We start from the raw sequence: 27,956 nt of genomic DNA on the forward strand, positions 1-27,956 counted from the left end.
ATGAAGTGACATTGAGCAAAAAGGAAATAGCTGTCATGTTGGATAAGTAGAAATGGATTACTTCTGTGTAGTGCAAGATGAGTGAAAAGCTCAGAAAAACTTGGCAGAGGGGTTATGCCAACTGGTGTTGATTTAAAGGACTATGTTTGAGGCACAATTAGAGAGTGAACTGTTTTCTGTCTTCTTTCCCCATCCAAGGGTTCTTTTTCTACTTGCTGAAATGTTTTCTGTATATACAGTGACCTTACCCCCTTGAAAAATGGAGAAATTTTAGAAAACAGTTTTAGATTGTCCTTTCAGATAAGCATTTCACAGTTAATAGTTACCCCCCAATCAAGCCTGAAGAATAAGGGAAAGCTCTGGTGTCATCAGTACACCAGCATTATCCCTATACCAACTTTGAATGGATGGAGCATCTTCAGTAAATTTTAGTTACAACATCCAATCCTAGGAATTTGTTTGGAGCAAAGATGGCAAATGAAGTTGGTCAAGAATGAGGGAGATTACTCAGGACCAAGTGAGTCTTGAAGAAACTTGTCTCTAATGGCCCATGGTAGGCATGACTACCGCAGGTGAGGAAAGCGAAGCATCCTCTTCTTTCCACTGAGAAGTGATGGTTTTTAGCTGAGTATAGAACTGGATGCCCTAAGAAAACAAAGAGTTATCATGTACTTCTGGATGTTCATGACTCAATTTTTTAAGGTAGTGCTGCTTATGCTAGTCATTCCTGTATGAACAATAGCTACAACTCAAATTCAGTATGTTCTTCAGATTACTCTAAAACATTTAGTATACAGTATCTGGCACATGAGATGCTATTGTGGGTGGCATTCATTTGGTGCAGAGGGCAGATAACAGTCTTTACTCCTGTTTTCTACATAGGGAACAGGACTTACGTCCTTTTTTTCCATTTCTCCTTATTTTTATTCTGTTACACTAAAATAAAGCCTTGCTTAAACTTCCAAAAACAAATGTATGTATATGATAAGAAACCTGAACTCTGGGCCTTGTATTCTTGCTTAGATTTTTTTCCTCCTCACAACTGACCTAACACTTGAGCTACCCTCCTATATATATATATATTTTTTTTTCTTTCTTTTTTTTCCAGTCATGGGGCTTGAACTCAGGGCCTGAGCACTATCCTTGGGCACTCTGCCACTTGAGCCACAGCACCTCTTCTGGCTTTCTCTATGTATGTGGTACTGAGGAATTGAACCCAGGTCTTCAATCATGCTAGTCAAGCACTCTACCACAAGGCCAAACTTCCAGTCCCATTTTTTTTTTTTTTTTGGTAGGTCATGGGCCTTAAACTCAGCCTGGGCACTGTAGCTCAAGGCTACTGCCCTACTCTTGAGCTTAGCCCCACTTCCTGTTTTCTAGTGGTTAATTGGAGATAAGAGTCTCACAGACTTTAATACCCAGAATGGTTTTGAGCCTCGATCTTCCCATCTCAGCCTTCTGAGTAGCTAGGATTACAGGCGTGAGCCACTGCACCCCTTGCCTGGCCCCAGATTTTTTTGCACCTGTGTGGTATAGTGCCCATCCTGGGGTATAAACTCAAGGGGCAGGCGCTGACCTTGAGCTTTTTTTGCTCAAGGCTAACACCCTTCCACTTGAACCATAGCTTGACTTCTGGCTTTTTCATATTTAATTGTAGGTAACAGTATCAGGACTTTACTTTGGGCATGAGCCACTAGTGTCCTGCTCAGCCCAGTTAAGCAGTCTAATTAGAGTTGGAGTCTCAAAGTCTTTACTGCCTGGGTTGGCTCCAAACTAAGATACTCAAGATATCAGCCTCCTGGGTGCTAGGATTATAAAGGTGTGGGCCACTGGTGCTAGGAAGACTATGTGTATGAGGCCCTGGATTCAATCTTTCTAGTACTATATGATACATATGTTCATATATACATACATGTATTCACACAGCATATAAATGCATAAATCCATGTATACACCCACATTCATGTACACTTTATGAGAATAAGCTTGATTTTAGGTGTTCATGCCTATAATCTTAGCAGTAGGAGATGGAGGCAGAAGGTCACCATGTCCCAGGCCATCCTGGGCTATAGAAAGATCTTGGGTTTGAGACAAAGTCTCACTATGTTACTCACATTATTCCTCTGCCTCAGACACCCAGATAATTGGTTCTGCACATTAAGCCCACCACATTGGGCTGGTTATAAAAAACTTTTTTTTTTTTTTTTTTTTGCCAGTCCTGGGGTTTAACTCAGGGTCTGGACACTGTCCCTGACCTCTTTTGCTCAAGGCTAGCATTCTGCCACTTGAGCCACATCACTACTTCCAGCTTTTTCTGGTTTTGTGTTACTGAGGAATCCAACTCAAGGCTTCATTCATGTCAGGCAAGCACTGTGCCACTAATAGTGTCACATACCCCAGCCAGGAAAAACTTTAACAGTTTTTCTGTTTTCATTACCAATATCAAATTACAGATGGTGTGTGTTTTACTATTTTTCCTTTTTTATGTGGCAAAGTATTACTATGTAGCCTCATCTGTTCTCATTTTCATTTATGACTGTGATGTAACACATTGCTACTTAATAAGCTATGCCTATTCCTGCTCTATTATATGTACACCTGCTGATGGATATGATAACAGTGATAATTCAGTCTTCATAACACTATGAAATATATTCAGATTTTATAACTGAAGACTCGAGGCATGAAAGTAGGGTATCCCTCAAGGTGCTATTGCTAATAACTGGTGGGGCTGGGATTTGAACCTGGAGACACTGATTCCAGTCTGCTTTATTTTCTTCTTCAGTGTTTGGTAACAAAGATATTCAATTAAAAAGTTTTTTTTGTGGTGTTAGGGATTGAACCAGGGCTTTGAACATTCTTGACAAGCACTCTACCATTAAGCTACAACCCCAGCACTCAGATTATCACAGGAGCAAATCACGCAGCACTGAGGAAGGGTGGTAGAGGTCAGAGGTGAGTTTTCTCAAGAGAAGTGGGTCATAGAGGGAATGCAGCTTTGGACTTTTCATGATCTTTACCTAAATTTTGTTGCATTGTCTTATTCAGGAAGAGATGGCTTGGTGAAGTTTTGTTATTTTTTAAATCTTTTCTAGGGGACTTTTTGAAAACATTACAGAACAAACAACATCTGAACCCAGAGAAGCTGCTTGCAGATACTTCTTTGCAGAATCCTAGCTTCTGATTATGTTCAAGAAATTTTCTTAAAGAAAAAAAAATTACCTGTTTGCCATAGAAATTGGTGTCTCCCCTGAAGGAAGATCGAGAGCCGGTGAATGAGAACATTGGCAAAGGCACTGGAATGGGAACATTCACTCCCACCTAAGAAGAACAAATCCACATGTACTACTCAGTAGCAAAGGATTCAGAGACTCCAGTTAGAAGCTCAAAGATAATGTAAAGACCAATTTTATTTTTTCTTCAGTTTTAAATTCATTTTGTTTGAAAAAAGACTTATTTTAAATAGCCATTTTGCACTCTGTCCTCCACCCCATGGACTTTATTCCTGAGGAAGAAATACATCACTGTGGGGGATTAAAGGGGGAATTTTTGAGCAAACTGCAGTGGCTGATTGCCGTTTACTGTCTTCTCTTAGGGAAGAGCTATAAGAAACTCCAAAAATTATGCTTACAAACCTGTCCAACATCCACCAGGTGGGAATATTTGCGAGCGGTGGCTCCATTGGTGGTGAAGATAGCAGTTCCATTTCCATATGGGTTGTCATTTACAATCTTGATGGCTTCATCCAGTGTTTCTGTCTCCAGGACCACAAGAACCGGACCAAAAATCTCTTCTTTATAACACGTCATGTTTGGCTGCCAGAAATGGTGAATCCAGAAGAAAAGTCAGCTTTTTGAGTTGAGTATTTTATGGTTATATTTAGCATTTTTAATTTATCGCTCACTACGTGGACAGTTTTAATGTTAGCAGTCTCTTTTCATCTTAAATCCTTTATGAAAAAAAAGTCCTCTATCTTCTGAGCTAAAAACATATAAACAACTTGAAATTCCTATTAACTGTAACTACACTCTTAAGTTTTAAGCACCATGTTTGTAAGTTCCCATGATCATTTACTGGCTTCTTTTTTAATACTTACGCAACTGGTTTCATCAAGTTACAAAAAAAAAAATCACATGAAAATTCATCTTTAATATATCCAAATGTAAAGTACATTTTGAGAAATTTTCTGGTTTTAGAAACTACACTCAGTTCTCTGTAACATAAACTAATCCATTTTCATTCGGTTCTTTGCCTCCCAAATAACTCTATAAGTTCTGTTTGATACAGGTTCACAAACAATTCAAACAATCTGTTTAGCACTGTATCTAGTCAGTTTTGTTTGTTGCTGATAAGTGGATTTTTCTTTTATGTTTCTGTGGCAAGAGATTTCCTAACTTCTGTTATACTCAATCTTTGATTATTCATTATTATAGTGAAAAAAGCCTCAATTTAGTCATGTTAGTTGAAAGACTTTGCATAATAAAAAAAACTGACAATTCATCTTTTTTTTTTGTTACTTCCAACTAAACTCTGGGCATAGGGTAGATATTGAGGAAATCTTGGATAATTAATACATTGAGTCACTGCAGTGCTTAATTTCTGAGCTCAGTTTATGTGAGCAAGGCAGGAAGAAGGTGAAGGAAGAGAAAATTAAATAGATAATTGAGGTAATTAAGGTAAAATTAAACAGGTACTTAAGAGGTGACAAACTGCAGTGGGCTATTGTGGCTGTTACTTGTTTTTACCACAAACTCAGGACACTTTATACTTTTTTAAGGTGTTGGAAAAAAAAACATTTCATGACATGTAAAACATGCATGAAAAGTTCATAAAGTTATTGAAACACATAATGTTGATGGCTAGTTCTATACCATATGCCATAGTTGAGTACTAGTGATAGATACTATAGAAAACAGGAAGTCAGGAGGGGCAATGTTTTGATTCTAGATAGAATAACTGCAATTTTGGCAAGTGTTGAAATCTTAATCATTAAAAGTCTTCATTTATGATTTATAGGGATGAGATTCTGTAACTCCAAAGGTAAACTCCAAAGGTAACTTCAGTTCTCCTGGCTGTGAAATTACTTACCTTGACATTTGAGATTATGGTTGGTCCAACGAAATTACCATTCTCATAGCCTTTGACTTTAATTTTTCGCCCATCTAAAAGGATAGAAGCTCCCTCCTTCGTTCCGCTATCGATTAGATTGCAGACTCGTTCTTTGGCCTGTGGAGTGATCAGTGGGCCAAGATCAGCTCCAGGCTGGTCTCCTATAAAAGAACATGCAAGTAAGGTGTTTATTAACATGAGTTATAGCTACTAAGCAATGGCTATGAATTAGCAAGTACAGTTAAAGATGAAACTGGCGAAAACCATTGCTAAAATCAGTGTTAGAGCAATAGATGCAGAATCTCAAGTTGCTAGGCAGAAGACTGATTTACCTGCATTGACTCTTAGTTTTTTGGCACGCTCCACTAACTCTGGCAGCCACTTCTTAGCTTCTCCCACAAGAATTGCTGTTGAAAGAGCCATGCAGCGCTGACCAGCAGCTCCAAATGCTGCCCCAACAAGCTGGTTCAGGGTATTTTCCTTATTGGCATCTGGCATAATTACCCCATGGTTTTTGGCTCCCTAAAGAAATACAGAAAGTGGTTGGTTATTTCTTAGCCAAATACCATGAAACTAAAAAATTAAGATCTCAAATAAGAATTTAAAGAAAGGACTAGAGCATTGCATTCAACCTTTGAGGGCTGACTTCAGCAACATTGAAAGGGTCTCTGTATTACTTTTCCTTTGCTTTCTACTGGATAAATTGATAGATGTTTATTTAGGTCTAGAAAGGGAGACAATCACATTCAGATAGACAGGTTACAAGCACTGCATCCAAGAACCAGAAAAACTCCCTTCTTTTTTCTCGTTAGATATAAGAGAAATTTGGTGCTGGGGTTTCCTGTCAAATGAAAAATAATAAAAACAAACCGCTGCCAATAATAATGCCATTAGCCAGCTTACAGAAAGTAAGCAGAACTGACATGTTATATCTAGTCAGTGTACATAGCTGCATTTATATCTTTTCTTTTTTTTTCTTTTGGTTGGTCATGGGGCTTGGACTCTGGGACTGGGCATTGTCCCTGAGCTCCTCAACTCAAAGCTACTGTCCTATCTGCGGAGCTACAGCGCCACTTCCTGTTTTCTAGTGGTTAATTGGAGATAGGAATTTCAAAGCCCAGAATGGCTTTGAACCAGGATGCTCAAATCTAGCTTCCTGAGTAGCTAGGATTAAATGCGTGAGCCACTACACCGGGCTTATTTATACCTTTTCTATATAGGATGACATATGATCTCTTCCACAGATAAATTCTCACACATGACTGTGAACAGATACCATGCCTTCTAGTTAGTTTAATTTTGTTGGGGACACTTGGTTTTTATTAGTGTCTTAAAAACACTGGTCTCTCAATATCTGTACAATTGAGATTAATACTTACTAAAAGCAGGAAGGATTAACAGCTAGAAACTATTATATAAAAGAAGAAAAGACCCAATAACAGAATTTGATTATTACCACTCAAGCTCAGTGAATCTGAATAACTTCTTGGGGAAGAGTGTGCCCTTCTTTTTTTAAAAAACAAAGATTACTACTATATGATAAAAGGTGATTAACATGACAGAATAAAACAATTATTCCAGGGCTAAAGTGAAACACTGGCTGTAGTGGAATGCTGAGGGGTTGTTCCTACACAATTTAAACACATATAACAAACTTTGAGGGTTGGAAAAGCAATTTAAAAATCACCATATTAGCTTGAACCCTCTTGCCATGTCTTGATCCTCTTTCGAAAATGTACTCTCCTGCCTGGTTGGATCCCACAAAGCTGATTGCTTTGATATCCGGATGATCACAAATAAAATTGACAGCTTTAAGAAGAGAATAAATAATTACCAAAAGAACAGCTGGCAATAATATTCTCAATAGCAATGTTTTTTTTTCTTCTCAATGCTACAAATTATAAATTTTCACTCATCTGGGTCTACACTGAATTTCCATTGTAAAGGTCTCATTTATTTCTCTCAGCTTCTTAAAATTACAAATCCTATTTAGCCTCTTCACTCTATTTTTTATTTAAAAATTTCCACTAATAGTCTAAATGCTACATTTCCTATTTCTCTTTAAGATAAATCCTTTTTAAAACTGGACCCTTCCATTTTGTCACTTAAGAAATGTATGTTCGGGGCCTGGAGTTTGGCCTAGAGGTAGAGTGCTTGCCCAGCATGCACAAAGACCCGGTTTTGATTCCTTGGTATCACATACATAGAAAAAGCCAGAAGTGGTGCTGTGGCTCAAGTGGCAAAGTGCTAGCTTTGAGGAAAAAGCCCAAGGATAGTGCTCAGGCCCTGAGTTTAAGCCCCAGGACTGCAACCAAAAAAAAAAGAAATGTATGTTTTCTGGCTCATTATGTGGCTTAGTGGTAGAGTGCTTGCCTAGCATGCATGAATCCTTGGGTTTGTGTCCTCAGAACCACATAAACAGAAAAAGCTGAAGTGGTGCTGTGGCTCAAGGGGTAGAGTGTTAGCCTTGAGCAAAAGAAACTCAGGGACAGTGCCCGGGCCTTCACTTCAAGCTCCAGGACTGGCAAAAAAAAAAAGAGGAAATATATGTTCTCAACTGTCGCACTGAACCTATCTGTATGTTATGTGTTGTGGATACTAAGCCTCTCAGTATATTGTGACCCCATATGCTAGGTGGTATAGCATACTCCTTAAAAGCATGAACTAGAATCAGCTTTCCTGGTTATACAAAGTTTCTAGTACTGTGATTTAGGGAAAAATAGGATTTGATTCTGACTTTATAATTGACCTGCTTCAAAGGGTTCTTGTAAAGAGAAAATGAGATAACAAACTTTTCCCTTTAATATCCTCCAGTTGAAATCCATGTTTCTTTCTTCCCAGAATATGGTGCAGGCTGCAGAGCACCGCTTCTCTTTGCACACTGATGGCAAAACAATCATAACCTCCAAACATAAAGGCCCCCCCCCCTTTTTATTTTGTCAGTCCTGGAGTCTGAACTCAGGGCCTAGGTACTGTCCCTGAGTTTCCTTTGCTAAAGGTTCTACCACTTGAGCCACAGTGCCACTTTTGGCTTTTCCTGTTTATTTGGTACTTAGGAATTGAACCCAGGGGCTTCATGCATGCGCTAGGCAAGCACTCTATCACAAAGCCACACTTCCAATTCAAACACAGAAGTTCCTATGGGGAATTCCTTTCCTTCCAACTTCTTTCCCCATTAAAACACCTAATCACCATTCAATATGTTGACTTTTGGGGGAGCCAGGTTAAGTAGCCACATATAGAAGACTAGTTACCTTCATGCTGTCCATGGATGATATTCAGTGTTCCATCCGGGGCACCAGAGTCTTGAAGCAACTTAGCAAGAAGCATGGTTGCTCCAGGGACTCGCTCTGATGGCTTCATCAGGAAAGTATTGCCACAAACCATGGCCATGGGAAACATCCACAGGGGGATCATGGCAGGAAAATTAAACGGAGCTATGCCTGCACACACCCCTAGAGGCAGGCGGTAAGAATAAAGGTCCATGTCCTTGGTGATGGATGGCATAGTCTCTCCCAGCATGAGGGATGTTACACTGCAAGCGTGCTCAACCACCTCTGGAACAGAGAAGAAGTCAGGTACCAGCTGTCCATACTGAGCATTAGTTAGCATTGTCATGTTCTAGTTCAGGAGAGGAACATTAATTTGGCTTTCTATACACAGAGGTTATCCAAATTGAGATTCTCTGGGAAAGACATACCACAGGGTAACTATATATATATAAACAAGCAACCTTCCCATTCTGGGACCTTTGCCTCCTATTTCCTTTGCTTTTCCCCCAAAGTCCCAAGAATGTCTCCCAGCTTACGAAGGCCTCGAAATACATCTCCTTCAGCATCAGCTAGGGTCTTCCCTTGTTCCAATGTGATTAGTCTGGCAATTTCTTTCTACAGAGAAAATATACAAACAAATGAATGCAAGGATCTTTTTTTTCTTTCTTTTTTTTTTTTTTTTTTGCCAGTTCTAGGGCATGAACTCAGGGCCTGAGCACTGTCTTAAACCAAACTCCTGGCCCCAGGATGATGTATTTTCCTTTTTTGGCCAGTCCTGGGACTTGAATTTAGGGCCTGAACACTGTCCTTGGGCTTTCTCAAGGCTAGCGCTCTACCACCTGAGTTGCAGCACCACCTCTGGCTTTTTCTAAGTATGCGGTACCAAGGAATTGAACCTGAGTCTTTGTGCAAGTACTCTACCATTAGGCCAAACTCCCGGCTGGGATCTATTTTGGAGGGGTGAAGGGAGGTGCTAGGAATTGAACCTAGGATGTCTATACATGCTAAACATATGCTATACTATTATATATACTTTTTACATTCTTAAATTAGCCAAGGAAAAGCAAAACTGAGAACTAGAATAAAAGAGTTATGATTAATGTCTCTCAATTGGGAAAGTTATTGAAAAGCTTTCTGGAAAATAAACCAGCATTCTGAAGGTACTCTGTAGGGTGAAATATACTCTTCAGATTTCTTACCAAGTTTTCTTTAATCAGTTGTTGATAGCGGAGGAAGATCTGTTGACGACTTAATATTGATGTGTCTGCCCATGTGGGAAAAGAACGCTTGCAGGCAGCAATAGCTGCGTCCATTTCAGCCTTGGTGGACTGAGGAACCTGACCAATGACCTCATTGGTGGCCTGATGGGGAAAAGAGGATGTCATGTGTTGCCATCATCTCACCTTCTTCTATATGTTTCGTCTTACCTCTGGCAGCATGATATGCTTTATGATAGATACCTAGGTCCCCATCTTCCTATCGTATTTCCAGAATTCTAGGCTAGTTGGTTTAAGTCTCAAAACAGTTTGCTTACTGGGTTGTGAATGTCAATCCATTTGTCACTTTTGGATTCAACAAATTTCCCATCAATGAAGAGTTTGACAGTTGGCTGGAAGACAAAACAATAACGTAAGAGTTTTGTATTAACTGCTTCTCCCTTTCCCATTCATAGAGAAGAAATTTAGGTTAATAGCTAAATCTTCGTGTCTCTACCATTAGGAATGATTATATATATATATATATATATATATATATATATATATATATAGAGAGAGAGAGAGAGAGAGAGAGAGAGAGAGAGAGAGAGAGAGAGAGAGAGAGGCATTTTTATTAGTTTACATTAGGTATACAGAGGAGGATTTCATTATTACATTTGTATTTACAATATAATCCAATCTTTTTTTTTTTTTTTTTTTGCCAGTCATGGGGCTTGAATTTAGGGCCTGAGTGTTGTCTTTAGACTTTCTCAAGGCTAGAACTATACTGCTTGAGGCACAGCACCATTTCTGGCTTTTTCTATATATGTAGTACTGAGGAATTGAACCCTGGTCTTTATGCATGCACTTTGCCCCTAGGCCAAACTCCTGGCTCTCAATCAGCCTTTTGAGAGGTGGAATATACTGGGGTTTGAACTGAGGGCTTGGTATTTACAAGGGTGTGTGTCCTACTACAGAGCCACATCTCCAGTCAGAAACATACAATATTCTTGTCTACAGTGAAGATGACATAGTGTAGCCTCCTGATACTATGGTCTCTTTGAAAATGGAACATTCCCTGCTAATTCTCCAGGGAACTTTATGAGAGAACACATCACTATGAAGTTTATACTAAGATCACAGCCACTCTGTTATCAAAGATTAGCTATTGTGAGTTATTGGTCTGCTGACTTCCTTACATGCCATATATCTTTTTTTTTTTTTTTTTTTGCCAGTCTTGGGCTTGAGCTCAGGGGCTGAGCACTGTCCTTGGGTTTTCTCAAGGCTAGAGCTCTACCACTTGAGCCTCAGCACCACTCCGGCTTTTTTCTATGTATGTGGTACCGAGGAATCGAACCTGGGTCTTCATGCATGCTAGGCAAGCACTTTAACCACTAGGCCAAACTCCCGGCCTATGCCATATATCTTTATGATCAAAATATTTCATAACTATGCCTTTTTTTTTTGCCAGTCCTGGGGCTTGACTTAGGGCCTGGACACTGTCCTTGGACACTTTTTGCTCAAGGTGAGCCACAGCACCACTTCCAGCTGTTTCTGTATATGTAGTACCAAGGAATCAAACCCCGGTCTTTGTGCATGCTAGGCGAACACAAGCACTCTCCAGTAGACCATGCTCCTGGCCCTAACTATGCCTTTTTTGAGAAGTAGCTTGTAGTGTGGCTTAGTAATAGAGTGCTTGCCTAACACTGATGAAGCCCTGGTTTCGATTCCCTGGTACCACATATACAGAATAAGCAGAAGTGGCTCAAGTGGTAGAGCACTAGCCCTACTGTCCTTGAGAAATCCCAAGGCCCTGAGTTCAAGCCACAGGACTGGAAAATAAAAGTAGCTTATATTTACTACATTATCAATGAAGTCTGTTTCTTTTATTATAACAAAGTACATGAGAGAGTTAAGAAGCTTATCCAAGAGTTCTAGAAGCTAGAAGTCTAAGATCCAGCAAGCAGCTCTAGGACAAGGGCCTCTTCAGAAAAGCAGGGAGAAGGGATGTAGAAGTCATTTTATCTCACCTTGAAGGTGCCACATTCTAATACCACACATTGATAATCATATTTCCATATTAGTTTTGGTATGGACAAATGATAAACTACAGCAAAATCTGTGACTTGAAAGTGGTGAAGGATTGCTAGACTATAATGTGTGTGCTGTAGTGGACTGAAAGGATTTTTTAAAAATATTTTTTATTGTATTTAATAAAAGGGTTACATGATATTTGCCAGATAGAAGGTGCATTAATTCACATACATTGATACCCTTCCACATGTCTTGGTCCCCATTACCCTCCCCCCCAGCCCCCCAAGGACTGAAAGGATTTTGAACAGCAGGGCTTTTTTTTTTTGTACGGAAGCTTAAATTCAGGACCTCTTGTTATTGCTCAGCTGACGTTTTACCACTTGAGCCACAATTCCAGCCCTTGAGCAATAATGCTTATTTGTTAGATTTTAGGTCATATAATCAGGAATAGAATATTGACTAAAAAAAATCCTATCTAGCAGGTTCAAGAAAACTTCTAGAAGAAGCTGGGAATGGTGGCACACAAAATAACTAGCCACCTGGGTTTTTTGTTTTTTTTTTGACTAGTCCCAGGACTTAAACTCTGGGGCCTGAGTACTCGCCCTGGGCTCTACCACTTGAGCCACAGTACCATGTCTGGCTTTTTCTATGTATGTGGTACCAAGTAACTGAACCCAGTTCTTCATGCATGATAGGCAAGCACTCTACCACTAGGCTTAAACTCCTGGCCCTGGGTTCATTCTTATAATCCTCGCTACACAGGAGACAGATCAGTTAATTGTGGACCAGAGTCAGCCTGGGCAGACAAATCCTTGAAACTAGAGTTTCCAGAAGGCATGTCTCCAAGTGGTAGAGTGCCAGCTATAACTAGAAAAGATTGAGCAAAAGCATGAGGATTTGAGTTCAAGTCCAAATACTGGTAAGTACTTAAAGAACTAGACTCAGTGACAGAATTCTTGACTAGCAACCATGAGGTCTTGAGTTCAAAATCACAGCACTGCCATAAAAAATACCCAAAGCTATACTGAAAGAATTCTTGACTAGCAACCATGAGGTCTTGAGTTCAAAAATCACAGCACTGCCATAAACACCCAAAGCTATACTAGATTCCTTTCTGAAAGTCAATTTTTAGTGCCCAATTCACTCACCACTGAAGAAAAGGAGGATAATGGATGCCAGGTAGAGTTTACTTTGGAAGCAACCTGTGAAATAAGAATTTCATAAATGAGAACAGAAAATGATTTAGCAAATAGCTACAAGATAGTCAACATTATACTAGCTACAGGTAGGGCTGGGACTTTGGCCTAGTGGTAGAGTGCTTGCCTAGCATTCACAAAGACCCGGGTTCGATTCCTCGGTACCACATACATAGAAAAAAGCTGGAAGTGGTGCTGAGGCTCAAGTGGTAGAGCTCTAACCTTGAGAAAGTCCAAGGACAGTGCTCAGGCACTGAGCTCACGCCCAGGACTGGCCAAAAAAAAAAAAAAAAAAAAAAAAAAAACTAGCTACAGGTATGAAAAAGGACTTGGTGCTTGCTCTCAAGGTTAATTTAGTTGAAAAAAAAAAAAAACAACCAAAAAACAAAAAACACATGAAGTGGGACTCCAGTGGTTTGAGCCTGTAATCCTAGCTACATAGGAGGCTGAGATCTGAAGATCATGGTTCAAAGCTAGCCTGGACAGAAAAGTTCATGAGACTCTTATTGCCAATCAGCCACCAGAAAACCGGAAGTGGCTCTGTGGCTCAAATGGTAGAGTGCTAGCCTTGAGCTGAAGAGCTCAGGGATAGCACCCAGTCCGAGTTCAAGCACCACAACTGACAAAACAAAAACATCATGACTTTCCTGCCCAGGCTGGCTTGGAACCATGATTCTCAGATCTCATTCTCTGGAGCAGCTAGGATTACAGGTGTGATCCATAAGTTCCAGGCCAGATGGGTCTTTTTTTAAAAGACAAAACTGGTCAGATCACTCCCTTGTTCAAAAGGCTTTTATGGGCCTCTGTATGTAGCTCAGTGGTAGAATATTTTCCTAGTAAATGCAAGGCCCTAGGTTTTATTCCTGACAATGGAAAATACAACCCAACCATAGCAAAATAAAAGTACACACATGTGCACAAAACAATAGTATCCTACTACCTTAAGATAAAGATTAATCTACTTGTTTGCTACTCTAGATTCCTAGTTTGCTATTTTCTTCATAGCTCTCTGCTCCAGCCATCTGAGCATGTTTTGTGCTCTTGCCTCTGCCCATATTAATCCCTCATGCCTGGAACTGTCCAATCACATTTGCTCAGCTCACTCCTACTCCTTTACATCTCTGTTGAACTCAAGACTTTCTCAAGAAGTCTCAACCTCAGGACCAGGTAACTGACTGGAGAGTCCATAAAGCAGCAGGATTCCTCTGTTTCTTATTTTCCATTATATAAGTAGTTTGTTTAATTATTAAGTTTCTCTCCCCTTAGATCACCAGACCATGTGTCCTTCTCCCTTTCATGGTTCCTGGCATAAAGTAAGCCCTCATTAATATTTTACAGAGTAATAGAATGAATGCCCACCAAACAATCATTTGTTACATCGTGTTTTCTGTCTCTGTCTCTATCTCTCCCCTTCTCACTTGAGTCATATCTCCACTTCTGGGTTTCTGGTGGTTAAATGGAGATAACAGTCACACAGACTCCTGCCAGGCTGTCTTAGAACTATGATCCTCAGATTTCAGCCTTCTAAGTAGCTAGGATTACAAGTATGAGCCACCAGCGCACAGCATCAAAGGCCACTTTAGCTTTTTTTGTTGTTGATTATGGGGCTTGAACTCAGGGCTTGAGAGGTGAGCCACAGCTCCACTTCTGGTCTTTTTGTGGTTAACTGGAGATAAAAGTTTCACAGATTTTCTTGCCAGGGGTAGTTTAAACTGTGATCCTCAGCTCTCAGCCTCCTGTGTAGGATTACAGGTCTGAGCTCCAGTGCCTGGCTTCCATTTAAATCTTATATATTCACTTACACAACCCCACCCCCTCTCTGCCCCTCTTACTTTCAAAGGGGTAAAATAGGCAGTGTATAAGACATAACAGAACAACATAAGTTTTTGCTGGGTTACAACTCAAAAATTTCATCATTTCCTGCAAAATACTCATTAGCATTGTTGCTGAAGAAGCATCCTGATTTCTACTTTCATATTTATTTCCTACTTGCTATTTCCTTTTGTAGGAACTCCTTTCTCTCCTTGGTTAGTGACCTGCTAGTCTTGCAACACTTCTAAACAGTCATCCCTTTTTAGAAGCATTTCTTACATTCTACAGGTTGAGTTTGGGCTTCTTTCTCTATGTCTTAGGGCCTCATAATACAAGAGCTGTCACTACAAGCCTGGGATGGAATTCATACACAAAGAGATGGAAAAATACGAAATCCTGAATTGTAAGCCCAGTTACTAATTGGGTAATCAGTGGTAACTTTAAATATCAGGTCATTTGCTTTATTATACTTTTTTTTTTTATGTTGGTCATGGGGCTTGAAATCGGCCTTGGCACTGTCCCTGAGCTCTTCAGTTCAAGACTACCACCCTATCCCTGGGCTTGGGTGTTGTCCCTGAGCTCTTCAGCTCAAGGCTACTGCCCAAACCTTGAGCCAAGCCCCACTTCCTGTTTTCTAGAGGTTAAATAGAGATAAGAGTCTTAGGTTCTTTTGTGCCGGAATGGCTTTGAACCTTGAACCTCAGATCTCAGCCTCGTGAGTAGCTAGGATTACAGGTGTGAGCCACCACGCCCTGCTCTTTATTGTAATTTTTAATTCTAATTTTCATGAATATTCAGAATGTCAGAGCTGGAGTAGAATTTAGGCATGGCTATGACACTTGCTCTTTGGACCACATCAATGATGCCCCCCCCCTTTTTTAAGTATTTTGGATTGAACTCAGCAGGCTCTACCATCCTCTTTTGCATTGGTTAGTTTTGAGGTAGGGTCTTGACTTATAACAGAGCCAGTTTAGTCTTCCATCCTACTTGTGCATCTTTGGGTTGCTGAATGACAGGTGCATATCACAACACCTAACCACTGTGCTTCCCACACAGCTGCAGTAATAGACGTGTGCCACTGCACCCAGTCACTGGTTGAGGTAAAATCTTAGGAACCTTTATGCCAGAACTGGCTTCAATTTGAAATCCCTGATCTCTGCTTCCCAAGTAGGTAAGATTAGAGGCTTGTACCACTGTGCTACTAGACTATGGACTTTTTTCTAAGTCTAAGGCCTTGAACTCTGGGTCTGGGCACTGTCCCTAAGCTGGCTTTAAGTTAACTGTGATCCTCAGATCTCAGCCTCATTGAGCAGCTAGGATTTTAGGCATGAGCCACCAGAACCCAGCAGTTACTTTCAAAACAGCAGTTTTCTAATGTCTGAATAGATATGTATGATAATATCATAAGGAGCAAAGAGAGATTGCAGGTTAAATTCTACTAGCCTCCATAACAGAGAATCTAAGCTGAGGTAAGAGAAATAAAAACATAAACTAGAGGGACCAGGAGTTTGGCCTAGTGGTAGAGTGCTTGCCTAGCATGCACGAAGACCTGGGTTCAATTCCTTGGTACCACATACTTAGAAAAAGCCAGAAGTGGTGCTGAGGCTCAAGTGGTAGAGTTCTAGCCTTGAGAAAAATCCAAGGACAGTCCTCAGGCCCTGAGCTCAAGCCCAGGACTGGCAAAAAAAAAAAAAAACCCATAAACTAGAACCTACTTAAATCCTTTAGACTTCTAATATTCATGGTTGCAGTTCTACTCAGGTTGGTCTTGAACTCCTGGCATCAAGTGATTTTCTAGATTCAGCTTGCCCAGGATCATACAAGCATGTTTTATTTTATTTTGCCAGTTGTGGGGCTTGAACTCAGGGCCTGAGCCCTTGGACTTTTCTCAAGGCTAGAGCTCTACCCTTGACCCACAGCACCACTCCCAGCTTTTTTCTATGTATGTGGTACTGAGGAATCGAACCGGGTCTTCGTGCATGCTAGGCAAGCACTCTACCACTAGGCCAAATTCCCAGCCCACAAGCATGTTTTATGATGCCTGTTTACACTATTTGTTATCAGTTCAAGATACACTAAGGTACAGGAGATTCTCCACCTTGATACAAAAGATAAAATGCCCGCTTAAAGACTCACTATAATGGGGGGAGGGTAAGGAAAGACGGTCAATTTCATAATCCTAGCTACTCAGGAGGCTGAGATCTCAGCAAGTGACTCAAAGTCAGCCTGGGCAGGAAAATTCTCCAATTAAGTATCAGAAACCCGAAGTGGTGCTGTGGCTCAACTGGTAGAGCATTAGCCTTGAGTACAAAGAGGGGGACATCACAAAGAGGAAGGAAGTAGGAAGGAAAGGGGGAGAGAAAGAAAAGAGGAAAGGGAGAGAGGGGGAGGGAGCGAGGGAGGGAGGATGAGGATCACTGCAGAAAATTTGAGTGGAGCCAGGCCTGTCAGTCCCTCCAAATCCTTCAAGCTCATTCTCTATTGTTGCATTAAAAGTACCTTCAGAAATGGGCCTTTGGTGACTCTGCTAAGAATCTTAGGGATGAATGTTTCTATAGAGGAATTCACTGAAACCTGATACTCATGTTACATAAAAGTGCAACAATATAAAGGAAGTTCTCTGGCTCCAAGAGAGAACCCTGTTGTTCCTTGCAAGTTGTTACTTTCCTGAAGTAACTCTTGCTTCAGTATCATTAAGTCCTTGCCAATCTTGAGCCCTCTAGTAGATCTATGGACAGAGTTGGAGCACAGGCCCCAGGCATGTACTGGCCTGGAGCTCTATCACACAATCAGTTGATGCGTGTGTTAGTACTTGCAGAGCTGGTTCCCAGGATAGGAACTTTGAAATTCTTACATTCCAGGTCCTGATCTGTATCACCTCGTTTGGGAGATGTTTAATTCTTTGTAGCATAGGGGTTGGCTCAACAGTGTTTCTTATTTACTTCCAACATGTATTGTCTATAACTTCATTTAAAGTTTGACTTTGCAAGAAAGCCCAGTTTTAGTTGGATTAGCAAATGGTTGCCTCTGGAGAAAAACTGTGTACACTTCTAAGAGATTCAAAGTCCATACGCGTGCCCCCTCTCTCATCCCTTACCTCACACTGTGAGCAGAGAAGCTGGGTGGGGGGAAGGGAGCAAGTGGAGACTCTAGAGGTGACCAGAAGAAGCCCCACGCTCTCAGTGACCAGAAAGGAGAGTTTCAGGTGAAAGAGAGAAGAGAGATGGTTGATGCAGAGGTGAAAAGAAAAGACGGTGGGGAGATCGAGAAAGTAAGAGCAAACAAGTGACAGCAGCGACGCAACAGAGCTGGAAAGTAGCAGGTCAAGACCAACAAAGAGCTCAGAAGAAAAACGCGAGTGGGTTCAGAGAGGGGGCTGGAACTGGGCCACCCTCTCAGGGGGAACGCGATGATCAAACCAGAGAAGGGGCTCCCTTTGAGCACGGTTCGGAGCGTGCGGAAAGGATCTACAGCTAGCTCGTGGTCCCGCGATGCCAACCCTCACTCGCCTGCAGGATCCGGGCCCGTCCTGCCGCTGCCAACACCGCCGCCGCCATGGCTGTCTGCAAACTGCACCGCGCGTCAATCGCGGGGCCAGGCCTCCTGAAGAGGCCCGCTGCAACACCTCGCCCTCCTTCCTGACGGGCCTCCTCATTGGTGGAACGACAATTCTCTGTAGCCAATCACTCGCCAGAGCACCATCCCCCACCCCTTCAGTCTAGTCCAGGAGGGACGGGTGATTGGTTAGGAGCAGAAATGTTCTGGCTTCCACTTACTTCAGCCAATTTTGTTGGTGGAGATAAGGGAACGCCCCAACTTGGATACCGAATAGTGAGCGGGAGAGGAAGACGCCCCCTAATTGGGAATAATGATTGGCCACAGAAACGACCTAGGCCTCACCACCCCCTCACTAATGAGGAAGGTAAATAAGACTGAGCCACTGGCGAGACTGTTGTCAGGGGCGGAGCTAAGTAAATATTTCCTCAAGGGGCGGGGCTTATTGCCCCCGCCCCGCCCCGGGGAGGGTCAGGAGGCGTGGTTTGTGGTTCTTCGCTTTCCCGCCGACGGTTGGCCACGTCACGTGACATGGGCTGGAAGATGGCGTCTCCCACGGATGGTAAGAGCCGGTTTCAGAGATAATTGGCCTGCCATCTCCTCCTTGCTTCTCCGGGCACCTTTGCTGTCCGTTTGCCTCTTGCACTTATCCATCTTTCTTGGGATCCTCTCCTTTCTCTTCCTGCTTTTCCCTTGCGCTGCAGGTCCTCCCTTTTAGCACCACAGGGTCTGCTGTCTCTGGCGAGTGAAGGAAAGCACAGCGAGACCTAATCCTGGTGAAGGAATGCGTGTCACCCTAGCCCTGTGGAGGAGACAGTGAAGAGGTTCCTGACTGTACCCTTTCCCATTCCGAGTGCAGGCTCTTGTTCTCGTTGAGCAGGTCTGGTACGGTTTCTCCAGCTCTAGCAGGAGTTGGTGATTGGCCTCACCTTTGCTCTGAACTGCTTTTCTAGCTCTTCTGTTGGGGTCTATTTCCCTGGGAGCATCTGGAACCTTCTTATTCCCTTGGCAATGAGTGCCTGAGAGAAACGAGAATTGAACTTTTTTTTTTTTTTTTTTTTGGTGCTGATCCAGGGCTTGAGCTCCTGGCCTGGTCGCAGCCTCTTGGCTTTTTCATATAAGGCTGTTACTCTACCACTTGAGCCACATCTTCACTTCCATCTTTATTATTATTATTATTATTATTATTATTATTATTATTGTATTATTATTATTTTGGTGTTTAGTTGAAGATACGAGTTTCATGGTCTTTCTTGCCCTAGCTGGCTCGAAACTTCCATCCTTAGATCTCAGCCTCCTGAGACTTATATGTACACATCTCAACCTCTCTTAACATCCACTTTCTGTGCTGATTCCTTGGATTAAGTGAATGAAGGATTTCTGCTTACACGTTATGTACCTACAAGCCATCTCGGGTGGCAATTTCGTGGTTTGGGTTTGCAATCAGTGATGGAGTTAATTTATTCCTTCTGCCACTTCTATCCCTGTGCTTCTTTCATTAATAGGAATTTTTTCCCCCTTGAACACATTTTTGATATATAGAAGGAAACTTAGAAGTTCATTTTGGGAAATGAGTAAACTGAGGCCAAGGAGAGCTATTTTAGGTACCTCACTATGTGAAAAACAAATGGTGGGTGTTTTGAGAGATGCCAAGATGAACAAAAGGTAAACTTTTTTTTTTTCCAGTTTCAGATATCGTTTTCTTTTTTTTTTTTTTTTTATGCCAGTCCTGGGCTTGGGCTCAGGGCCTGAGCTTTATCCTTGGGTTTTCTCAAGGCTAGAGCTCTACCACTGAGCCACAGCACGACTTCTGGCATTTTTTCTATGTATGTGGTACCAAGGAATTGAACCCAGGTCTTTATGCATACTAGGCAAGCACTCTACCACAGGGACTCCTGGCCCCAGATATCATTTTTTAAATGTTGTCTCCCAAAGACATTTTCCCAGAACAAAGTATTGGGAGTTTCTCCTTCAACCATTCCTATTACCTATGAACTTTACTCTAGTCATGTCCAGTTATCATTCCAAGTCTATCTTGTTCATAATTGGATTCTAAAATTTAGCACAGTTTCTGACAAGTAGTCAGCCTCCAACTAAAAGAATTATTAGGTTATATGCAGAAATATGTAACCCAGGCTGACCCTTTCTTCTGCCTCCTGAATGCTGGGATTACAGGTATGCATATCCATGCCTGTTCTATTACCAATAAATTTTTATTTTTTTTATCAGAAAAAATTAAATTTAGCACATTGAACTTAAATACACCTTCCTAGTTTTATATTCAGTTGATATGTGTGTGATATTAAAGTTTGAACTTAGTGCCTTATGGTTACTTAGCTTGCTTGCATAAGTGGCACTCTGCCATTTGAACCATGCTTCATCTTGGCATTTTGCTGATTATTAGGAGATGAAGATTCACAGAATTGTTTGCCTGGACTGTCTTTGAACTTCACTCCTCTAGATCTCAGCCTCCTGGGATTACAGTGGTGTTCTTCTCTTTTATCTTCTACATTGTTCTTTATTGTCTGTCTTCTCTCTCTTCTTTTTTTTTTTTTTTTTGCTGGTCCTGGGGCTTGAACTCAGCACTAGGGTGCTGTCTCTGAGCTTCTTTGTGCTCAAGACTAGTGCTTTACCACTTAAGCCCCAGTGTCACTTCTGGCTTTTTCTGAGTAGATTATTGGAGATAAGAGCCTGGGCTAGCTTCCAATTGTGATCCTCAGATCTCACCCTCTTAAGTAACTAAAATCACAGGCATGAGCCACCAGTGCCAGCTCTCCTCTTGCGTTTTTAAGACTAACCCAGGGTGGCCTGGAACTCTTCATTTTCTTGGTTTATCTCTCCAAGTACTGGGATTACAGGCATGGACAACCATACTGGCCTGACATTCATTTTTCTTCACAGTCCTCTAAAATAGTCTTTCTATTTTATAGATTATAAGAGTGAGGGGCAGGTCTGGGAGAGTGGCCTAGTGGTAGAATGCTTGCCTAGCATGCACGAAGCCCTGGGTTCAATTCCTTAGTACCACATACACAGAAAAATGAAAATGGCTCAAGTGGTGGGGCATTAGCCTTGAGCAAAAAGTGTTCAAGGCCCTGAGTTCAAGCCCCAGGATTGGCCAAAAAAAAAAAAAATAATAATTTCATCATGTTATCCAGGTGATGGTAGCTCACACCTATAATCCTAGCTACTTAAGAACCTGAGATCTGAGGATCAGGGTTCAAAGCCAGCCCAAGCATGAAAGTCCTTGAGACTCTTATCTCTAATTAAACACCAGAAAACTGGAAGTTGCGCTGTGGTAGAGCACTAGCCTTGAGCTGAAGAGCTCAGGGACAGCGCCCAGGCCAGAGTTCAAGTCCCATGGCCAAGAAAAAAAAAGTAAGTAAATAATTAAGGGTGAGGCTTGGTGAGGGAGAATGATTTATTTGTATTACATTATGATCCAGTACATCAGGTATAAAACTCAGATCACTAGACTTCCAGTTAAATGTTACAGTTTATGTTCTTTAAGGTTAAAGTGTTATAAAATATAAAGTGTTTCATTACTTATAAGGGTATTTCATTCTAGGGACAGATTTGGAAGCATCTTTGCTAAGTTTTGAAAAACTTGATCGTGCTTCACCAGATCTTTGGCCAGAACAATGTAAGTTTTTGCTTTTTCTTATTGGAGTTGATGTAGGAGAATCAGCACTTCCTTGGGAGGTTTTTTGTTTTGTTTTGTTTTTCCCCTTCCTTTTAAAAAAGTTGTCATGTAACTATGATGATTAAGTTTTTATTTCACTTAAATAAGAGCTGATGTTCTTGTTAGTGATACCTATTTGGTCATTTGAAATGTTTTAGATAGTAGAATTACAGATGTGAACTACTGATGCCCACCTATTTTCTTTTTTTTTTTTTTTGCCAGTCCTGGGCTTGAGCTCAGGGCCTGAGCACTGTCCTTAGACTTTTTCAAGGCTAGCACTCTACCACTTGAGCCTCAGCACCACTTCTAGCTTTTTTCTGTGTATGTGGTACCGAGGAATCAAACCCGGGTCTTCATGCATGCTAGGCAAGCACTTTAACCACTAGGCCAAACTCCCGGCCCCCCACCTATTTTCTTAAAACTACATTGGTAAGAAATTCAGATAATGCTAACATGCAGAAAGCATTTCTCACATCCTTTAATCGACTCTATTTAACTATTGGAATTTTGTAAATTGGTTGAACTTTTTAATGCTAATATAGGTAAGTGAATATAATTTTTAATTACAAAAATATTTTCATAATTATTAAGGTATCAGCCCTTCCTTCTCTGGAACCATATGTGGTCTTCTGCCTAAATCTAGCATTTTTTTTTTGTCAGTCATTGAGGCCTGGGGTTTGAATTAAGGGCCTGGACACTGTCCTTGTACCCATTTTGCTCAAGGCTAGTGCTCTGCCACTTGAGCCATTTCTGGCTATTTCTGTGTCTGTAGTTCCAAGAAACTGAACCCAGGACTTCATGCATGCTGGGCAAGCACTCTACCAGTAGGTTATGCTCCCAATCCATAAGTTCTTTTGCTCAAGGCTAGCACTCTACCACCTTGAGCCACAGTGTCACTTCCAGTTTTTGAGTGGTTAATTGAAGATAAGATTCTCATGGGGACTTTTCTTTCTGGGTTGGCTTTGAACTATGATCCTCAGGTCTCAGTCTCCTGAGTAGCTATGATTGTAAGCATGAGCCTCTGGTGCCCAGCTAAATCTAGCTTTTTTTCTTTTTCTTTTTTTTGGGGGGTCAGTTGTAGGGCTTGAATTTGATCTGAGCACTGTCCCTGAGCCTCTTTGAGTTCAATAATAGCATTCTGCCACTACAGCCAGAAGTGGTACTGTGAAATGGTGCTTTCTTGGAGTATAAGAATGCAATGATGTTACAAGAAATTTATTCTCAGACCTCTTCTAGTTTGTACAAGGCAAGACTGTGTGTGTGTGTGTGTGTGTACAGCTACTAGTGCTTGAACTCAAGGCATGGACTGGGATCTGTTCTTGAGCTTTTTTTGTTGGTGTTCAAGGCTAGTGCTTTACCACGTAAGCCCCAGCTCCACTTGTGTCTTTTCACTGGTTAGCTGGAGATAAATGTCTCTTCCTCAGATGTCTATGAACTAAGATTCTCAGATGTGAGCCTCTTGAGTAGTAGCTAGGATTATAGTGACTGTTTTCTGAATTCTCTGTACCTGAGCACTCATCTCCTTCTTGAATATTTTTTTCTTTTCAGTACCAGGTGTGGCTGAATTCGCAGCTTCCTTCAAAAGTGTAAGTAATAGTGTATTTATCTAATAAAACTTATGTAAAGTTTTATCATCAGCAAAAACTCATATCTGCATTTTCTTTTCTGTCTTTTTTTTTTTTTTTTTCCAGTCCTGGGGCTGGAGCTCAGGCCTGGGCACCATCCTTCGGTTTTCTCAAGGGGTTAACACTCTACCAGTTGAGCCACAGCACCACTTCTGGCTTTTTCCGTGTATGTGGTTCTGAGGAATAGAACCAGAGTCTTTAGGCATGCTAGGCAAGCATTCTACCACTAGGCCAAACTCCTAGTCCCTTCTGTCTTTTTTTTTGGGGGGGGGGGGCCAGTCCTGAGGCTTGAACTCAGGGTCTAAGCACTGTCCTTGGGCTTTCCTCAAGGCTAACACTCCACCTCTTAAGCCACAGCACCACTTCTGGCTTTTCTATGTATGTGGTACTGAGGAATTGAACCTGGTAGGCCAAACTTCTGACCCTTATATCTGCATTTTCAAGTCCAGTGTCATAGCCTTCTAAGCATTTTGTAATGGCAGCCTTAAGTGTATTTATAGTATTATCATGTTATGGATGGCTTCCTCTGTTCAAATGCTATATTTTGACATTCTGAACTTTGTCTATTAGTCTGTTTTCTCAGCTTGAAAGTTTTTAAGGTAAGGTATTTGAAGTATTTAATGTAACATAGCATTTTTTTTCCTGAAAACTATGATTTTTGAAGCTTTCTTCTACTCCCACCCCCACTTCTCTCTCTCTTGCTTGCTTTTTTTGGTACTTATCCTGGGGCTTGAACTTAGGGCCTGAATGCTGTGCATGAACTTTTGTGATCAACATTAGTGCTCTATCACTTGAGCCATAGCTCTACTGGCTTTTTTCTTTTCTTACTTTTTTTTTTTCCTTTTTAAAAATTTTTATTGGTAGCTAATTGGAGATAAGAGTCTCAGGGATTTTCTGCCCAGGTTGCCTTCAAACTGATCCTCTGATCCCAGCCTCTTGAATTGCTAGGATTACTAGCCTGGTGCCTAGCTAGCTTTTTTTTCTTTCTTTCTTTTTTTTAAAGTGATGCATTGTGACCTTAATGTATACCTCCTTAGGATTTGGAATATTTCTGTCCCATCAGAAACCTGAAAGATGTCCGTAAGTGCTGCAGATTTGGAGATCTAAATGTGTTTTCTTATAATTCCCCACAGCCAGGAAAATATGATACTAATGCTAGCTTACAAAGTGCTATTATGCTCCAGGCACTGTGCTAAGTACTTTACATCTATTAATTTAATCTTCACAAACCACATTGTATGTGGGTATTATAATTAGGACCAGACAGGGCAAAAGGCGTAAATTGGTTCTATTCTATAGGTTATCCAAGGTTATAGACTCCAAGTATCAGAATCAGGTTTTGAATATATTCATCTGATGACTCTGTACTCTTTAACACTGTACATTAAAATAATAAGTACTGAATTACAGTGAAACTTGAAAGCTTAGTTTCTTGTCTAAGCTGTATTGTCTCTAGTGGGACATAGAGCAGGTCCCTTGAGAGATAGAAGGCTTTGATTTTGTAGGTTCTTGTCTTTGACCCCATAATAAGAATTTCAGACATAAACACAAAATGAGGCAGTTTATTATTAAAACAAAACAAAGGAATGGTGTATGCCACTTCTAACCACACAGAAGAGATACACTCAGCCCTAATATCAGGGGGGCCTTAATGATGAAAATGTGGGCTAGGAATTTAGTTTAAACATGCCTTAGTGCTCTCTGTTGTTTTAGACACCTTATAATCTTCAATTATGCTTGCAGATACACTGTTCTGATGTTATCAGTTGGGACCAGAGAATCTAAGTTTATTAAGTTTACTAAATTTAGGTCATTAAAACATAGATGTGGGCCGGGAGTTTGGCCTAGTGGTAGAGTGCTTGCCTAGCATGCACGAAGACCCGGGTTCAATTCCTCCGCACCACATACAGAAAAAAGCCGGAAGTGGTGCTGAGGCTCAAGTGGTAGAGCTCTAGCCTTGAGAAAGTCCAAGGACAGTGCTCAGGCCCTGAGCTCAAGCCCAGGACTGGCAAAAAAAAAAGACATAGATGTTTGTCCTTTGAGCAGAGAAGTATTTGCAAAGAAAAGCACATTTAAGCTAGGCTCCTATGGCTCATGGCTATAATTCTAGCTACACAGGAGGCTGAGATCTGAGGATCAAAGTTCAAAGCCAGTCCAGGGAAAAAAGTCCCCATGAGATGCCCATCTCCAATTAACCACTCAGAAACCAGAAGTTTGCTGTGGCTCAAGTGGTAGAGTGCTAGGCACAAAAAGGTACAAAAAACTAGCCCAGGCCCTGAGTTAAAAAGCCTCACAAACATCACCATCACCACTGGGCAGGGGAGGGAAGGGGGTGGGAAGAGATGCTTTAAAACAGTAAGATCTCATCCCACCCACCTCACCTAAGGCTAAGTGTTCTCTTCCTTCCTTCCTTCCTTCCTTCCTTCCTTCCTTCCTTCCTTCCTTCCTTCCTTCCTAGTCCTGGGCTTGAGCTTAGGGCCTGAATACTGTCCTTGGGTTTTCTCAAGGTTAGAGCTGTACCATTTGAGCCATAGCACCAATTCTGGCTTTTTTCTAAGTGTGTGATACCAAGGAATCAAACCTGGGTCTTCGTACGTGCTAGGCAAGCACTTTACCACTAGGCCAAACTCCTGGCCTCCTAAGTGTCCTTAAGAAAGGACACTTAATGTTCTTGGTTCCCAGAGTATAGTAATGCTCTGTGCAAGATATTCTACCATGTGCTATAGGTCAGTGAGGGAATATACGACCACAGAGAAAGGCTTGCATGCTCTTAAGTTTGAACCAGGATTCTCTTATTCTAAAACCTATGCTTCAGCCTACTGTAAGGGAAGTGATGTAACTCCCACCTTAATATATTCTTAGTATTCTCATTTAGAGTGAAATGTTCTGGCTTAAATAGTAAAGCTTTTCTGTACTTGAGACTTCCGTGTTCCATGGCATTAATTTATTTCAAAGAATCATACTTTGTGATCTCTTTGATTTGTTAAGTGTAGATATTGGCTGATTTCTGCTCCTTCAGCACCTAATAAGGCCTAAACATAAAGAGTACAGGGAAAGCTTGCAATTTTGTAGTCAGGACACATCCAGATGTGAATCTCAACTCTGAACTTCGTATAATCTGAGCAAATTTCCTAAGATTTTTGAGACTTAGATTTTCACCTGAAACTACTTTATAGACTCTTACCTTAATATAGACTACCATAATACATGTAAAAATATTGTGCCAGATACACAATCAACAAGATAACTATTGTAATTAGGTTAGATATTTTTCCTAGTAGATTGATGAGATAGCAAATGATTAAATGTTCTTCCGTTCTCATTTATACTTAGCTTAGTATATGTAGTACATTATCCTTGGTTACAACTATTTTAAGTCATAAACACATGAGTCATTTTTTTTAAAAAACAGAATAGGAAGTTAAAAAGTCTGATGAAGTAAACGTTTCCTTAGAAATATGCATGTAATGTATTTTGAGTTTTGTTCTTAGGAGTTCAACAGCATTATCTCAGAGTCCACTAGGTTATCCTAGTGGAGTTATTCCCCCCCCCAGTGAAAAAATACTAAGTTTGACCTAGAGCCTTTAAGGGAAGTTGGCATAGAGGGTTTATAGTGGTTTCTAGACTTAGACTACTTCGTGTTTGAATCCTGACTCTTCTAGTCCTGTAACCTAAGTCAAATGACTCAGTTGATTTCTTAATTATAAAATGATGATTCTAATACCTATTTCATAGGGATGTTTCAGATATAAATGTGTAAAGTGCTTTCTTTCTTACATAGTTCTGAGTAAATTTCATTTTTTTTTTAAGGTTACTTACATGATTTCCAAAGGCAACTAGGGATGAAAACTTCTAACTCAGTGCTATTCTGGGTGGGCTTTCTTTCATAGTTTTAAGTATACTTGTAGAAATGAGAAGATAAAATTCTAAAATTTTTGAAGCTTTTACAAGTTTCAAATTTCCTTTTTTCTTTTCTTTTTTTTTTTTTTCTCTTTTTTTGCCAGTCCTGGGCTTAAGCTCAGGCCCTGAGCACTGTCCTTGGATTCTTCTCAAGGCTAGAACTCGACCACTTGAGCCTCAGCACCACTTCCGGCTTTTTTCTTTTTCTTTTTTTTTTTTTTGCCAGTCCTGGGCTTGAGCTCAGGGCCTGAGCACTGTCCTTGGACTTTCTCAAGGCTAGAGCTCTACCACTTGAGCCTCAGCACCACTTCTGGCTTTTTGCTATGTATGTGGGGTACCGAGGAATCGAACCCGGGTCTTCATGCATGGTAGGCAAGCACTCTACCAGTAGGCCAAACTCTCGGCCCCACTTCCAGCTTTTTTCTATGTATGTGGTACCAAGGAATCAAACCTAGGTCTTTGTGCGTGCTAGGCAAGCACTCTGCCACTAGGCCAAACTCCCAGCCCTGAAATTTCTTTCTTTTTTGTATTTTGCCAGTCAGGGGGCTTGAACTCAGGGTTTGGGCACTGTCCCTGAG

General features: G+C 41.1%; 3 protein-coding genes across 8 annotated transcripts in view; 2 read left to right on the plus strand and 1 right to left on the minus strand.

Annotated features, from left to right (window-relative positions):
- Bbof1 (basal body orientation factor 1) overlaps positions 1 to 3,559 on the plus strand; it is a 30,018-nt gene extending 26,459 nt beyond the window's left edge. Inside the window, exons 12-13 of one of the 2 annotated variants that reach the window (XR_016537571.1) lie at positions 2,835 to 2,955; positions 3,096 to 3,559. Coding sequence is in view for 1 of the 2 variants with exons in the window: in XM_090344464.1 (XP_090200590.1) it covers positions 3,096 to 3,107 (12 nt within the window). In the remaining variant the exon portion in view is untranslated. The remainder of the gene's footprint in view (positions 1 to 2,834; positions 2,956 to 3,095) is intronic. The other variant, XM_090344464.1, reaches the window with a different exon arrangement.
- On the minus strand, positions 233 to 18,208 carry Aldh6a1 (aldehyde dehydrogenase 6 family member A1). Of its 2 annotated transcripts, XM_090344462.1 has the most exons (12): positions 18,129 to 18,208; positions 12,760 to 12,813; positions 9,916 to 9,990; positions 9,581 to 9,742; positions 8,918 to 8,996; positions 8,364 to 8,666; positions 6,797 to 6,918; positions 5,442 to 5,631; positions 5,089 to 5,270; positions 3,636 to 3,815; positions 3,223 to 3,321; positions 233 to 645 (listed from the first exon to the last, which is right to left on the minus strand). In XM_090344462.1, exons 1-12 carry the CDS (start codon positions 18,174 to 18,176, stop codon positions 541 to 543), a joined length of 1,599 nt encoding a protein of 532 aa, XP_090200588.1. In that variant the 5' UTR covers positions 18,177 to 18,208; the 3' UTR covers positions 233 to 540. The 2 variants fall into 2 exon arrangements, with proteins under 2 accessions (XP_090200588.1, XP_090200587.1); XM_090344461.1 differs by lacking the exons at positions 233 to 645; positions 12,760 to 12,813; positions 18,129 to 18,208 and having other exon boundaries at positions 2,951 to 3,321; positions 9,916 to 10,058.
- A 341-nt stretch (positions 18,209 to 18,549) lies between these two features.
- Lin52 (lin-52 DREAM MuvB core complex component) overlaps positions 18,550 to 27,956 on the plus strand; it is an 81,228-nt gene continuing 71,821 nt past the window's right edge. For 2 of the 4 annotated variants that reach the window (XR_016537572.1, XM_090344469.1), the window contains exons 1-3: positions 18,550 to 18,736; positions 21,740 to 21,814; positions 23,402 to 23,439. Coding sequence is in view for 3 of the 4 variants with exons in the window: in XM_090344469.1 (XP_090200595.1) it covers positions 18,706 to 18,736; positions 21,740 to 21,814; positions 23,402 to 23,439 (144 nt within the window). In the remaining variant the exon portion in view is untranslated. The remainder of the gene's footprint in view (positions 18,737 to 21,739; positions 21,815 to 23,401; positions 23,440 to 27,956) is intronic. The other 2 variants (XM_090344470.1, XM_090344468.1) reach the window with 2 other exon arrangements.

This window comes from Megascapheus bottae, chromosome 14 (genome assembly GCF_031878675.1).
Source record: "Megascapheus bottae isolate mThoBot1 chromosome 14, mThoBot2.hap1, whole genome shotgun sequence".
Lineage (NCBI taxonomy): Eukaryota > Metazoa > Chordata > Mammalia > Rodentia > Geomyidae > Megascapheus > Megascapheus bottae.